Source organism: Paralichthys olivaceus, chromosome 5 (genome assembly GCF_024713975.1).
Source record: "Paralichthys olivaceus isolate ysfri-2021 chromosome 5, ASM2471397v2, whole genome shotgun sequence".
Lineage (NCBI taxonomy): Eukaryota > Metazoa > Chordata > Actinopteri > Pleuronectiformes > Paralichthyidae > Paralichthys > Paralichthys olivaceus.
The window spans coordinates 24,673,378-24,690,064 of NC_091097.1; the positions used below are offsets into that span (position 1 = coordinate 24,673,378).

The following is a 16,687-nucleotide window of genomic DNA, read 5'->3' on the forward strand; positions in this document are numbered from 1 at the left end:
AACACTTTCAGTGGAGCTCTGAGGACTTTAGTGGATGTACTGAACCGATTTCAAACATTTTTGTAAGTTCCATTTATTTACACAGTCACATTTATAAACACAGGGCCTCTGTTCAAAAGCTCTGTAATTCCAAGCAGTATAAAGCGCTGCAGCAGCAAAATGAAAGTTGTGCTTTTACTTTGAAGAAGTGATTATGAGATTGTTGTTGCCATGATGGAGATCTGCACCTGTCACTTAATCTATCTGACAGTGCAATACGGGGAAAGAATAAAAAAACGTATAATTACAATAATTTGGTGGAGATTTTTTGCAGTTGCAGTTGTCGAGCATTGCTGTAATTTATCTGAGGATGTAGAAAAAGAAATTTTCAACTGACAGTTAGCACACTGCCCCGCCCCCATTGACTTCTACAGAGCACACTGAATGTGTTGTGTCCAAATTGCACCAAAATCTGCACTACACATACTCTGGCAATTTATAATAGACATGCCAAGTGTGAAGTCGATTAGATTAATAGTTCTTGAGATATGCATTCCAGATACAGACAGAAAGATGTTAGTGGAATTAGTAAGTAGATGCTGTCCTCATTTGCTTTTATATATACTTGAACCCTTGTCCCCTCAGCTGTCTGTGCATAGTCTCTCCAGTCTCTGTTCAGAGTACTGCTCTTCCTGCTTGGTGAGAAAACAAGCAGGCATAAGATGATTATCATCAGAAGATAAATCTCTTTGGCATTTATCACTTTCTTCTACCTTTAATTTATCTATTCCTCCACCATTAATTCCTTTTTTTTCCAAAGTAACAGTTTAGCTATTTTGCCCCAAGTTGACGGTGTCACACTGATGAGTCAAAACATTATGACAAGCACGGTCATGGTTACCTGTGTGCAGCTATACAGGCTAAGACGTCCTATTTAGAGTTTTCTGTGGCATAGCAGCCATTCTGTCTGTTTGGGCCTGTGTTGTCCTTGGGCATAATGGATGCAGCGGTTTGTGTTTTTTCCCTCTTCAGGCCAGCATTGATAGTTTTGCACCACTGCTGACCGGGAGCACCCTGCAACCCAGTCGTTCTGACCCCTCTCAAAATCGCTCGGATCTTTACACCTACACATCTAACACTGTGACCGAGAACTGTGTGCTCAATCATTTCCAAAGGCATCATGGACCTTGACATGCACCGTTTTTATGAAACAACAAAGATATTCACTTCATCTGTGAGGGCTCATTCAGTTTTTGAGTGTCTCTTAAAGTGACTTGATACATAATGTATTAATTTATATTAAACTCTGGAAAATGTATTTACCAGCAAAAGAATGTGAATTAGGATTTTCTTCTGTATGAACAGGATCAGCAGGTGGCACCACTGGTAATGCTTCCTCCCCTGAAATGTCTCCCTCCCTTTGTTTAACGGTGTAATGAACATATCAGTGTAACACAAACACACGGACAATGTACTGCAGGATAGCACATCTCTGATTTCATTATGATCTTGTACTATACTGTCTCATCAAGATCTGCTTGTTCATGTCACATGTCTGTGGTTTTACTTTTCAAATGCAACATATAAAGCGCTGAGTCACTTCTTCAGTGAATGTTAAGAATACAGGGATAAGGAATCATCCTCTGGTTTCCATTAATGCATCTCTCCAATTCCTCGACCTTAAAGAAATCATTTTGGTGAGCATGTTCAGTGGAGTGGTTCATACTCTGTCCTGGACTGAAGCAAACCCCAGAATACAGAGTACCACACTGCAGGAACTAAAGTAAATGTGACATAATGTCCATCCATTGTTAACGGCTCCACTTAGTGTTAATCAATCAAGCAGATGTGACATCACGTCACTGAAAGGATTACTAGAACAAACAAAAAACCCTGTCGTGTCTGGGATACGACAAAAAGCCAAACATTGCAGAACACAAAAAAAGAGCAATTAAAGCAAGAGTGAATGAGAATGAACGATTGAAATGCTAAAATGGACACAGAGAAGTAGGGTCATGCACTGATGCATTACAGACAGAACATAAAAACTCTTAGTGGCACACATCAGAAATATTCGGGTGAGCGACAGAGAAAACGAGGAGGAGTAACTCAGCATCAACATCAAGTCCTGTAGTGAAATCCGTTACATCTCAGGTTCTATTCTTGTTGTGCTTGTTACTGCACAGTGACTCTTCCTTCACTTCTCATTCCATCTCAACATAGTGTTTTTAGAGATAGCTCTAGAGTGGGATTCAAATAGCTCTTGGCAACAGTATGTCCATGATATTCAACCAGTACCAACTGGCCTACCAACATTCTAACTTGCCAACAGGCTGAAACTAACAAAATAAAACCCAAATTGTGATTTTACATTTCTTTGGGGATGAGTGAGATGATGGAGATCTAAAATGTTAAATCAGAAATACAATAAAAAAATTTGTATGTCCTTGTATGCATTTACTTTGTTTATTATATGAATGAATAAATTAAATGAAAATGATCATTCAAAGGAAGATTATTTACCCATTTGCATTAAATAACTGGTTTTAATTGCGGCATGACTCCTCCATGCCACAGACAATTTAGTGAAGAGGTGTATTGCATTTTTAGTGAAAAACAATTGATTAGTTAATTCAGACAAAAGGCCAAATAATTATCCTTTAAACAAATGTTTCCATTCAGTTGTGGCAAAGTAAATGTATACACAAAAGTAAATTATGTTTAACGATGGGAACTGCATTTATATCAATGATGTTCAAATTCAAGAATAGCGTACGGTGGTAGATTACCACAGCAATTAATAAATCATTGTAGTTGTGCTTTGTTAGTGAAGGCTGTAAATACAGATGGATCACAGTTCCACTTCCTCTTACACCGAAAACATGAAGCCTCAAACCATCTTGCACTGGTGGTGTCAGAGTCTGTATAGTAGGGATTACGTGGATCGGTTGACGTCCCACAGATAGACCCACCTTTCTCTGTCTATCACATCAATCCATCAGGTCAGATCAGAACAATCACGTCGACCTATTCAGCTGTCAATCGTGACGTCTCTGCTTTTATATCATCAAAAAACGAATTCAAACCAAACCTATGAAAAACATGAACAAAAACAACATTCAACACCTTTTCTAAAATCTCTGATTACACAATAAACTGGAACAGATCCATACTCCCACTTTCTGAAGATGCCTGGGATTCTGCAGGACGCAACTCATTACTTCCACTTTGCATTGGCAATATTACTACACTCCATTGTTAAAATCTGTTGAAGATGACCCTGAACATTTGTCAGTGTGATAAGAGCTACCTTAAATAACAGAAACCATCATTGGGAAAACTGTATTTCACTTTGAGTCTTTTATTTTAGTCATGTCCCATCAGCTAACGTGGAGGGGCCGGATTGAGGACCTATACCCTAGCCAACCACCAGGGGACCATCAACTTACTCTGGCTTCACTTTTGGGGGCTGTCATGTCATCCATCTTTACATACAGTCACTGAATGGAACAACACTGTTTTACTTCAAGCAGAGTAGCTCCTGGTGCACGGAGCATGTTCTGCTGTAGTAAGTGCTGTATGATGGTGAGACATTTACACCTGTCACAGTAGGAATCACCCTGCTGTTCCTTTTTTCAAGAGTCCCAGTGTTTCCTACCAAGACGAGTCAAAATACCATCTCTGAAAAAAGCTTGTATTAGAGCTTCGTCATTGACAGAGTTATGGACGCGTTTCTAAAATCATATCTAAAATCAAAACTGCTTTAACGCAAAAGTAATGTGTGATTATGTCTACAAACAATATGTGAGTACTTTTGTAAATGGACTCTGCAGTATTGTCCATGGCACTCACATAGTTGTGTACAAGCTGATCAGAAGGCTGATGTGTAGGTCGAACTGGGAAGTTACATTTGCAGTCTGATCCTGAATATCACAATCTCATGTTCATTTCCAGCGGACATTCTTACAGAATATCAAATCAGTGCAGAGCAGGACCACAAGTCCGACCGTGTCACAGCCTCACTTTCTTCCACCAAGGTTCTCAGAATGGTTTGACTTAATCCAAAATGGTTTGTAAAATCCAAATCTCACTTGTTTTTTAGTAAAGGTGAAGAATATTTCAATGAGTACACAATATACTACCATGCAACGACCACACATGGACACTCTGGGACATGTGCACTGTTCAAATACACAGAGGAGACACCTAAAAGACAGCAAATTAAGGCTAGGATACACGGGTAGCATTTAGATAGCAATGGTGACTGGAAGTTAATGCCAATAAGGCTGACATCTTGCAAAACTCTCAAAAGAGTCGTGGATAGTTATTACAGTGAGTGTTTTAGTGATGAATTGTGTTTAACTTCTCATTGACGAATATGTTTCAATATGTGGGGCGAATATCTGCACATCACAACTAATATTACAGCTGACTGGTTTCTAAACCTTTCAGATGAAAAGCTAAAACATGTGGTTGACTGTCAGCCCCCCCGTGTGTGTCCTCCATGTCTTAAACTCTCAGGTTAAGGCTGTTTTGCCTAATTTGATTGCTTCAAAACGTTACCCGTGTAACAGTGCCTCAAAACGTCATACAACCCCACTTTCACCCCTCAGTAAAACATTATAACAAAGGTACAATTTTCATTTACAGCAACGATAAACTTTTTTTTAATGAGCGACCTTTTGTGATAGTTCTTGACTGCCAAATGGGATTTATTTCCACCCATCGGAAAGGGCTAAATTCCCTTTGTGATTAAAACTTCTATCTCTATCATCCATCCATTCTTTGAGTCTTTGTTCTGGCGATTTATTCATCTCTCTCTCAGCATTGTTCTCCTGCAGCTTTGTTTTCCTGCAAAAAACAGATTCAAAAAGATAAAAAGAAATATGGATTATCTGCATTCAATGTACGAGTGCAGCGCCTGTTCAAAATGTGCAGTGGCAGCCGTTGATGAAATTATTATTTATGACATTCGTGTTTTCTTTACATCAAGACAACATGTAGTGATGTTCTATTACGACACTGCACTTCCTGGGTCCTCCGAAACGCACGTGCCTAGTTTAAATTGAACACATAATGATTTTTGAGGAAATGGAAAAACAGAGAGAAAGAAGGATATTTCTGGATTTATTTTAGATACTATGCAGGATGTGACCCGTCTCAGTCACCATTTATGGCACAATATATTTGAGTGGCTGTGTATTTATCTGCCTGTATTTTCCTGTTTCCTCTTTATTTTGCTGTGTTCAGGACTTTTCTGGGCTGCCGCATTTTGCAAGTGGGTGTTGGGCCCCGGGCCAACAACAGCACACAAGGTGGGAGGGTGGGACTTTATAAAAACACAGCAACCAGGTTTCATTACTGTCACTGTGTCTCTCTGCTGTCTATGTCATGGATTCATAAAGAGCTGCAGGTCAGAGACTTTTTCACAGAGGATGGAGCTGCACACATGCAGAGGCCACAGTTGTGAGGAATAAACATGTAGGAGTTGACGTGATTACAAGACAAATCAATAACGACACTTAATAGTTAGCTGAAGAAATGCATGTGTCATGATAAGGTATGATGACTGTAGATATCTCAGTGTCCACATTTGTGCTTTTGCTCAAGACTAGGAGAGATTCATAATTCATATTGAAGTTGAAGAAGCAGGATTTCCAGTTCTGCTTAAGTTATCATACTGTGTGAAATTTGCAATTTGCTGTATGAATTGTGTGGGAGAAGTGAAAGATGAAAGCTACCAGAGCTTAAGCACAAAGGAGCTGAAGTTTTTAGTCTTCTCTGTATGTCAGTATTTCCTTTATTTAAATGAACTTTCTACCATTTTGGGCAATTTGCTATAATAACAATAATAATAATAATACTATTCCACCTCTACCACTCATGTATGGTGGCCTTCATGTTATGTAAAAATGCAAAAGGCCCTCTGTAGAGCAAATATTTGGTTTGTCCATTCTGGGCTAATGTAGAGACATTGTGGTGTAACAAGGTGGACTCTGTGAAATGTTTCCCTATGTAGATATTAAGTAATAAAAACACAACACAACCTAATATTCACTCTTTTTTGACATAATGAAGTAATAATAATGTGCGTGTGTGTCTGTGTTCACCTGTTAGAGTGGTTCAGGGTAGGCCTGTCTTGGGTCATACGCCATATCTGGGATGTAGGACTCATGAAGGTCAGGGTCTAGCGGCAGGGTGTCCAGAGGCAGATCAGTGTAGCCGTAAGGAGGGTAAGCGCCGTCTAATTCTGAGACACAAAGACAGATCTGGTTCATTTAAACATCTTGTGCAGGTGCACTTGTGGATTTCACAGTTTATCAGAAGAACCCAGATGCAGCAAGAACATGCAAACATGGGGGGAACATGCCAAAACCACAGGGAAAACCCAGTATTAAAACCAAGAAGCTTCTTGTCGTGATGCAGCACCATCCCTCTATTTATTTTCAGCTCTGTGATGAAAATGAAATGAGTTACAGACATTTTACTAATAAGATATATGTTGTCAAACTGGCACCATTACAAGTTGCCAAATGAGTAATTTGCATCTCCTCGTTGCGGTTTCCTCATAGATGTACAGACAAATGGATGGAGATCAGAGATGAACACATCTCATCGGTGTAAGTTACCCTGAATGATCTCACCATGGCTTTCATGTGGGTGTCTGTGGCTCAAGAGGTAGAGCAGGTTGTCTGCAGACCAGATGGTCAGCTTTTTGATCCCCTGCTCTTCCATTCCATGTGCTGTGGTGTACGCCGATGCACTGCAGTGTAGCAGTGTGTGGGTGTCAATGGGTAAATGGCCAAACTGCGCTGAAGGGCTCTGAGTGGTCAGAACTGAAAAGCACTTTATACACACAGAACATTTACCATGTTCGTGCGTTCAGAGACATCACCTCACCTCAGCCTCTTTGCCTCTCCTGTGCACCTCTGAGGGCCTTTTGTCTGCCTCCTTTGGTTTCGACCAAGTGCTTATTCCCATTTATACCTGGAACACTGTCGATACAATAGGGATCCTGGCCAGACAGATAAACCTGCTGTTTTGTGTTTACCCTTTGTGTCTGCACGCTTAAGACACAACAAGGAACAATGAGATTGGGATTCATATGTTATGCTACAACCAAGGCTGAACAGGATTGCTTAAACGTATACATTGTAACACCTACTTTTATCCTTTTTCGATATATTTAGTCTATGATAGGATAATTTTTAGCCTGTTGAAATCCCATTCTTTCCCAGTGTTTTAGTTTGTAATAATATACTTGTTTTTAACTTGTGTCTGTATGGGGGTTTTGCTACAAACCCCCCCAGTAGAGACCATGATAGCTTTATAGGAACTTGAGAATTGACGCTGTCATCAACCAGTTACTTATAACGGTGTAGATTTCAGGAGATACACACATCCTCACCTCATTAAAAAAAAAATCAGCCATTGTTGTTGAATTATTAATATAGCAAAGGACAAATGTGTAAATCTTTTTTTTACCTGACTCTCATGTGTTGAATGAAACTGTCTCTTGTAGATGGGTAAGTAGAGATAGTGTAACTGAACAAAACGGAACGCTCAATGTCAAACTGATTAGCTACGATGTGGTCGCTGCAACAGTATGCAGTCTGTTTTGGTGCACTGGCAGTAGAAATGAATGTAAATTGAGTCCTTCCATTTTTCAGCTGGAAGCAACATCACCCCCATTTGTTCAGGTGTTCCATATTTTCCAGAGTAGGTGTGCACCTGACCTCATTGAGACATATTCCGTGTGGAAGTTGGAGGTGTGTGTGGAGGTCTGACTGACACTGAACAAATGAGCTCGTCTGGTGCTGACGAGCGCACTGGGAAATCAGCCCCTTCCACTGAACTCTATTACAACTACTGATAGTTTGACAGCTCTCTCTCCGTATGTGTGTGAATGAGAGAGAAAGAGAGAGAGAGAGAGAGAACGGTCAAGCTATAAGTGGAGGAGAGAACTACTGCAGTGGATTACCCCCCCCCCCTTTCCCTTCTTTGTTTAAACAACTTTCCTTCCCTTACTTTTTCTTCTCCCCTCTTTCCAATATGATCATCTTATTTTTCAGTCCTCATATCTGCTCTTTCATTGTCTTCTGTCGCCCCTTTTGTTTCTGCCTCATCTCTTCCTGCCCTACCTCCTCTTTTCCTCAATCTCTCTCTCTGATAAAGACTTTTTTGATATGGGTTTAGTGAGTGTGTGTAGTATCGCCCTTTCTCTCTCCTGCATGTAGACACCCTGTGTTGTTCTGTCGTCATGACAATGTTGTATTCTTGTTCTTGTCTTAATGGCTGCACATTTTAAACGTACCGCTGTTTGTCAACTCATGTCTTTGTGAGATGTTGTTTGTTGCTGCTGTTCTGAACTAACACGAATATACATCTACAGCAAATATTACTGCTATCAATTCAGTGTAGCAGAGGTAGAGGAGGTAAGCCTCCTCGGGAGAGTCCAGACAGTTTCCGAAAGGGGTGAATGGAGGGGAACACACTATAAACTAGTGATTAAATGTGCTTAGTTTGCATTGTCTAAATGTGCAAAACAATACAGTAGTTTGGGGGAATTTTATCTCATGCCACTACTCACAGAATCTGAAACGAATATCTGCTTAGTACAGATCTTTTTTATTTGGTATCTAAAAAAATAAGCTAATAAACTTAGGTGAATTTGGGTGAGCAACACAAAGTCTCAGACTTTGATAAACCCTGCCAAATATTGATTGCATGTATTTTTTTTATGCTGCTTTCACGTCTCTAAACAGCATATTGAGACTATTCCTAAGACTAGTTGAGTCAGCTGTATCACCTTGACACCTCTCTGAATAATGCAATGGAGTTAAAGTGGACCCAATCAATCTGGAGTTTCAGCAGCATTTATTTATAAGCAAATAAATATGATTAGCAATGTCACAATAATCTCAAGGGACTATTTTTCATGTCTGCTGGAGCCTTATGATTCAACTAAGATACTCACAAGTCAGAGAGAAATACAGTTTAAACCCTTTGCCCCTATCAAATATTTTCTGCCAAAAAGTGATTATGCAGCCTCGTAAAGCTGTATTTCACAATTTATAAATCATTTATATAGTATTATGCATAATTATATGTGTTTGGTAGCCTATGTCTCATATCTTTTTTTAGATTTAAAAGCTATACTGTAATAAAGTTATATAGTCATATGATTTTCAGATGGGCTTTATTTAAATATAAAGCAAATAACATTAAAACTCCATGTTTATTTTATTACATTTACATTTAAAACCATATATTTTTTTTAACCAGTTTACATATCTGTATGGTGCCAATACAGTTTGCAGGACACACCCACTTTCCATTGAATCTCTTTAGTGGCTCTCTCTCTGTGCTTGTCATTTTGGGTTTGCATGAGAGCCCCCCCCCCCTGTACTGGTAACATGACTGCATCACATAACACACAAAACTATCACTCCGATAGATTTTGTCCTTGTTTGAGAATTAAAAAAACAATAAATGTTGATGCATCACTAATGACTTTGAATAAGTATTTCTTACATTTAGGGGGGGTTGGTGTTTTGTGGTAAAGTATATAATAATAAAAGTAATAGTAATAATCAGTTACATTCAAACACAGATTTGGATGGTGAAGCATTATTTTGGGCATCTTGGAATCATGACGTCACTTTATTTAATTGTAAGGATCTTTACTGAGGATGATTTCCCCCTCCCTCTGTCAGACACACATCATGCAGCTAAGCCTCTTGCGGTTTTGCATGTGTGTGTGTGTGTGTGTGTACATCTGGCTTGAGGTCATATATGGCAGGAATACTAATCCTATCTATCTGTATGTGTGCAGGCTGGGTGACTGTTATGCATTTTGATGTCCAGCTTTACTGCCATATTGTTTTTTGTTGTTATTCTGTTTGTTGCTCTTTCCTCCCTTGGGACATCTGTCTAATGAGCCCGCGTGGTGTGTTCCAGGATCTTGTTGTGTATAGTGAAGTTGTGAGGGCTAAGAGAAAAGAAGACGCAGGGGGGCCTCTGTTAGACACAGCAGTTGTGTCGGGGAAGGTAGCAGGTAGTTGCGTATGCTAAATTGTAACATATCCCACTGAGAATACACAGTTAATGTTTTAAGGTAAATTAGCAAGACTCTCAGGATGAGCAGTAGCTGTGTCTTTAACTGGTGAAAGGAGCAAACATCCCCAGGGACGGATTATATCAGTTTTAGATTAGATCATGCTGAATACTTCCAAATGAAAATGGAACTGTATGTGGTCTATGTTCTCTTCTGTACAAAATATAGTTTACAATACAAGTATGCAGTATTTAAAATCATTTGGCTAATGGATTTTGCCAATGTCTTACAGTGATGTTCTCAGTGTCATGGGTCCTGTGTTTGGTCCTCTTATATGAAAAGAGTTTTCATTTCGATTATGGACTGTGTTTTCCTTTTAAATTTTGTTCCTGGTGTTTTTCCCTCTCCTGTGTTCCACTCTGTGTTCCTCCCTGTGTTCCACTGTGTTCCTACCTGTGTTCCACTCTGTGTTCCACTCTGTGTTCCACTGTGTTCCTACCTGTGTTCCACTCTGTGTTCCTCCCTGTGTTCCACTCTGTGTTCCTCCCTGTGTTCCACTTTGTTCCTACCTGTGTTCCACTCTGTGTTCCTCCCTGTGTTCCACTGTGTTCCTCCCTGTGTTCCACTCTGTGTTCCTCCCTGTGTTCCACTCTGTGTTCCTACCTGTGTTCCACTCTGTGTTCCTCCCTGTGTTCCACTGTGTTCCTCCCTGTGTTCCACTCTGTGTTCCTACCTGTGTTCCTACCTGTGTTCCACTCTGTGTTCCTCCCTGTGTTCCACTGTGTTCCTCCCTGTGTTCCACTGTGTTCCTCCCTGTGTTCCACTGTGTTCCTCCCTGTGTTCCACTCTGTGTTCCACCCCGTGTGCCTCTCTGTGTCCCCCACTCTGTGTCCCCCACTCTGTGTATCCCACTCTGTGTCCCCCACTCTGTGTATCCCACTCTGTGTCCCCCACTCTGTGTATCCCACTCTGTGTCCCCCACTCTGTGTATCCCACTCTGTGTCCCCCACTCTGTGTATCCCACTCTGTGTCCCCCACTCTGTGTATCCCACTCTGTGTCCCCCACTCTGTGTATCCCACTCTGTGTATCCCACTCTGTGTATCCCACTCTGTGTGTTCCACTCTGTGTGTTCCACTCTGTGTGTTCCACTCTGTGTGTCCCACTCTGTTTCATATTTTATTTTGTAGTTTCTGCTCCTTGTGTGTTTTCCTCCTGGACTTCCTGCCCTCATCAGTTTCACCTGTTCATCCTGTGCCACCTGTCTCTAGCTTGTCATCAGTTCTGTGCAGGCACGTGCACAGACATTTTTGGGGGCAGGTGCTCAAGCCAAAGAAAAGTGCACCCATCCTTAAAATGATTCATAAAATTAATAAAAAACACAGTAGGATATATTTAACTTCAGACTAACTAACACAATCAACACAGTCTTATCAAATAGGGTAACTCAAATTATCAAATTGAATATAATATTCTATCTTAAAACCTATCAAAACTCTGCTCTGGATAAATGAAATAAACATACAACTATTTCCCCAGTAGAAAGGACAGTAAAACTGTCTTTAAATTCTCTGTCTGTCTGCTGCAGCTGTCTGTACCTCTCTCCCCCTCTCTCTTCATTAAACATGACAAACGTCAGTAAACAGCTGGACAAGGATTTGAAAACACAGATTTCATAAGTACAAAGCATGTAGGCTATGTGTTATGCATAGATGCTCTTTGTATGAAAAGGCAAGTGTTTTCAGCGGGTGTGACGCCCTTGATCAGGTCGGGGCAGAATTCTCACAAGAACTCAAATAAATGCCCGTCATTTATATCAAAACACTTTTGGGGGGAACTGATGACAGAGAGGGATGATTTTTATTTTTTAAATATTGATGAATGAAGAAAAAAGTTGGGCTCCAGTAAGTTCTCTAGTGCCTCCTTTTGAGTTACTGTTGATTTTGCATTTTGTTATTATTCCCTCCCTTAATCATTAAAGGACAGTTTTTGTTAAAACCTTTGGTTCTGCCTTTTGGGTCCACCTGCTCCCTCACCCTCTCCCTCCAAAACGTAACACTCAGGTCTCAGTCGTTACTTTGAAGAGGACATTGTTTTGCCTACTTAAAATGACAAAAACTATGAACCCAAATAAACATGTGTGATAAAGACGCACGGATACATGTTAAGTCTATGTATGTGTGATTGAATGAAAACATAGTACTGGGAGTAATTTCCTTTAAATCAGAGTACTCACCATCAGCTAGGTAACTAGGCTCCAAGGGAACTGCAGTATGGGCCTGGAGAGAAACAGACAGAAACAGACATGAACACAATAATGTTCTCAAGTCGCTATGGCAACAAAGCACACATGTCAATAAAGTAGCACTACAGGGGAATTGGAGACACATGTACACACACACGCACACACACATACAAAGGAAACCTTGCCAACCAGCAGAGAGCCACAATTAGCTGAACAAGTGAACAATTGCTATAACTCACATATGTGCATGAAAAACCTGGAGCCAAACTGAAAATGTTGATTCATAGCAAAACCAACGAATGAATGAATTTCTCTAGACCAAATATAAATGAAAGACAAACGAATTAAGAAAAAAACCTCACTGATTTGATTGAACTGTTTTACAGAGGGAAACCAAAATCTGGCAGAAACTTCGAGTCAAGTATGCATGGGTCTAAATGAAGAATATAAATGATGAGGAGAGTTTGGAGTCCTTAAGGATTTGATCATTCTTATGAGAGCAATAATGACAGAGGAAGGTTTTAGCCATGACTGACGATGGCTGAAGGGGACACTGTGGTGTCAGCGGGTGTACTGTTGGAGAAGCCGTACCTCAAGTGGTTTTGCGCCTCAGAATATTAAAACAATTAAATTATTGGTACTCAATTATTTTAATTGAATACAATATAGGTGGCGTAGCAATCTGAATTGCCATCGTACAACAACGTTCAGCCTTTCTGTTATGAGTGTGCATGTTCTGTGAGCCTGAAAGAAAAGTGAGATGTTGGTATATGGGAACAGTCCGTCAGGTTTACAGAGGCTGGTCTCTGTGAACAGGTTGTATTGTTAAGTAGATAACATATAAGGGTTTTGCCATTTAATTTTTATTTTCATTCTTTAAATTATCGGATGAAGGATATAAAAGTTATCAAAGCCCCTACACAATTGTGGTTCACCCACACAGTTGTTTTCATTTGCGTGACTAATTAGACATCTGCTGCCTTGAAATGGCGACGCGCCGTGTACACAAGAAGACGCAATTAACCACTTGAACGCCAAGTACACTGTGTACCCAACCTCCCAAGTTGTATCTACAGGCTCGTGAGTTCCATTTAAAGCAGCAGTCCTCTCAGAAATATGTGGGTGTGTGGCACTGCTTGTGGCAACAGAACACAGTTAGGGTTTGAGGTCCGGCTTGGACTTTCACTTCTCCAGATTGCATAGATACAACGGGAAGTGATAAGTAAATATTTTCTATTCCTGTGTCCGAGCTGACAGGTCGATGCTGGAGGGGCCGAATCAACAGGCAGCAATACGTCTCAATGGGCTTCTGGCTTCATTATCGCCTGGGTTAATGAACATTGGAAGAATGTGCATACTCCATGGCATGGACGGGCAGGAGATGGTGAGGCGAGGGGAGGGATGAAGGGGGTCGAGGAAAGAGATGAAGGGGGTCGACGAATGAAGTTGTGAGAGAACCCGTAGGTTGAGACTCAGGGGGCTTGGGGCTGCTCTTGCACCTGAAAGTGAGACGGTAGGCACCTCTCCACATGTGGTAACATGTAATATTCTGAGATCGGATTGGTATACTGGAGGCTCATCTTCCTTTTCACTTGTTTGGACCAATGAGGACCTCTGTTTGGACATTTCTCAGCTGTAGAAGATTCGATGAGCCATTAGTTGATGGAGGCTTTTTTTAAAGGAGAAAAGGAGACTTTTGTTCTAAGGGCCAATATAGCTATACAGGTTTTAAGTGTTATAAGCATAGCAGTGAAAATCAGTACTCTGCTTATTAACCCCTGTGGTAACACATGGAGTCTGTACAGTGGTTAGCCCAGCACAAAGCCCTTTGGTACTCCTAATGGAATGTCTGTTCTGAGAATTTTGGAAATGAGACAAATCAGTTGCGGTGTGTCAGGTAGAACTGAAACTATGTGTGCCCATACACACACACACACACACAGCATTTTTACCATTTCCCATGCGGCAGGGTCATGTTTGAAGAGCGAGTGTGTTAGCTCCACAGACACTCTCTTCCTGTAGTCCGAACTCTTGTCCTCTGAAATTCGGAACAGCACTGCTGCAGCATAGGTGGCTACAGGGAGACAGTAACATCACAGCCATATAAGCATGATTCAGTTAGAAAGCAGATTTTTTTATATATGTATTTATTTTGCAGAAATGATGTACTGAAAGAAAACGTTTTAATAAAAGAACGGGAAAGTTAAATAAATATCAAGCTTCACTTTTAACAAACCTAAATATAAGAACAGAATGACTCCTTCTCACTAACAAATTCTGCTCCAGGTAAATCTATTAATAATAACAAAACAGTGTAGCACTATTGTGCAGATTGTGTCGAAGCTCTTTATGAGCTGGATTTTCCAATTTCACTCACTATGACTTCCAGCAGATGGCAGTCACGATTCACCAGCTATATATATGCCTTCTCAGTCTCAGGAGCAGCCACACAGGTGTATGTTTCCAATAGTTATATGAAACTTAAAAGAGAAGTGTGCTCGACCAAAAAGTATGTGTTCTAAGTCTCTTCTCTTCTCTTCTAAGCCTCTTTTAGTCTTTTATACCTCTAGTTTTTGATAAATCAAAAACATTTGATTCCAGGTCATGAGAATTAACACAATTTCTCAAAACTAAACAGCATTCAAATCTATAAATTGATAAAATGCAATTATGTGTTGCATAATACTGGATACAAGGGACGTACCTATTCCTTCGTTGCTGGAGTGTAGCAGCTCCATGAGTGGTGCTGATGCTCCCTCTGCATCAATGAGCTCTGCAGACTGTTTGTCCAGAGCCAACTCACACAGGACGCCCGCAGACACTCGTTTCACATTCTCCACATAGGAGTACAGCAGCTAGGCGCACACACACACACACACACACACAGTGAATGCATTTTTAAACAGATTTCTTTCCTTAAACAACCATATGGAAATGCAAATTTCGTGTTGCCTGGCTAGTGACGTGAAATTTGTGGATTGCGAAGCAAAGCAATAGACGCAAAGATGCAATATTCGCATCATTTGCTTGCCAGGGCGAGGCCACACACTGTTACATCCACTGTCAGCCAACACACAGATAGCCCTGATACCTGTCCAGTTCAATATTTCTCAGTCAGAGCGATAGAGTAATAGAGTGATATCCTGCGGCTCCCCAACTCTACGGACGATATGATTATATGAATGATGGATGGATGGAAGTGCAATAGTTAATGCATCCGAATTATGTGTATGTGGAGCTTTGCTCCATAGTTCCAAAACCATTCACTGAGATCCGTGGACAGCAGTGGCAGAAAAGCAACAACTCAAGCTGAGCATGATGCTCATTCAAACCACAATGCTTGAACTCTGGCAGTCGTGGTTATAGCATGCAGGAAATGTTGTATAATCTTGTTACTTAAATGTGCTAGAAATGTGGCTAAAGGAATGACTATGCTGGTTCACGATATAGGATTAATATGAAACTAGGATGGGCCCTAAACTGATCCCTGCGACTAATACCCCAACTTACCTCTAGTGCCATTATCCACTGGCAGAAGGCGGAGTGTGTGTGAGGGTGGAAACGAGCTGACTCCTCACTTCCATGGTGCTGATATCACATCAGCAGCCTAGCATTGTCTCATATGCATTTTGAGTTTACCTGTACAAACAGTGGTATGGTTTGCATGCTGGCGATCTCTCCTCTGTTAATTGGGTCTCTGGCTAGAATGTGGAGGGCTCCCGTGCAGCCCTCGACTATTTCCTCCATGCGAACGCCATCCTGGAAACAGAGAGTGACAGAAAGGCAGAGGCAGAGATGTCGAAGAGAGAAAATAACAAGTTAATTACCAGTTACCGTTCATGAATCTGCTACATTCAGACTGAAATTCTTCTTTTTGACATTTTCACTTTTCCACATGTAGAATTAAACATGCAGCCTAATGGCAACTTTATGGCTACAGATCAAATCTCACCCACATGCACCTCTTCATGGGCACATAGTTCAAAAGAGTGATTAATGATAACTTTGTGTAAAGAGTGTTTTCGGAGCCTGATCTGGCAAAGTCAGTATAGAGGAAAACCTGACAGGAAACAAAACAGAGATTTACGTACAAAACACAAGATACTAACGTTTTGGCCTAATGGTGTTAATGTATTGTCACTGTAACTCTGGTTTTCTATTCTACTCACAGCCTCGCCCACTGTAATTATTATGGTAAATGGTAAATGCTCTGTATTGATATATTGCTTTTCTAGTCTGGATGACCACTCAAAGCTCTTTACAGTACATGTATCATGATGCGGTCAAAGTATTAAAGAATCTTCTCTGTCCCTCCTGATTGAAAACTAACAAAATATTGTTGTTTAGTCATTTGATTCGATTTCTGTCTAATCTAAACATATTTAAATCGATGTGGAGGAATTATCCT

General features: G+C 40.6%; 1 protein-coding gene across 2 annotated transcripts in view; it reads right to left on the reverse strand.

Annotated features, from left to right (window-relative positions):
• Window positions 1-558: 558 nt before the first annotated feature.
• The window catches only part of LOC109639463 (junction plakoglobin-like), a 129,424-nt gene continuing 113,295 nt past the window's right edge, over window positions 559-16,687 (reverse strand). For both annotated transcript variants that reach the window (XM_020102944.2, XM_069525178.1), the window contains exons 12-17: window positions 15,919-16,038; window positions 14,984-15,134; window positions 14,232-14,353; window positions 12,271-12,313; window positions 6,090-6,229; window positions 559-4,830 (exon numbers count right to left, since the gene is read on the reverse strand). In XM_020102944.2, the coding sequence (XP_019958503.1) occupies window positions 6,093-6,229; window positions 12,271-12,313; window positions 14,232-14,353; window positions 14,984-15,134; window positions 15,919-16,038 (573 nt within the window). In that variant the 3' untranslated portion in view covers window positions 559-4,830; window positions 6,090-6,092. The remainder of the gene's footprint in view (window positions 4,831-6,089; window positions 6,230-12,270; window positions 12,314-14,231; window positions 14,354-14,983; window positions 15,135-15,918; window positions 16,039-16,687) is intronic.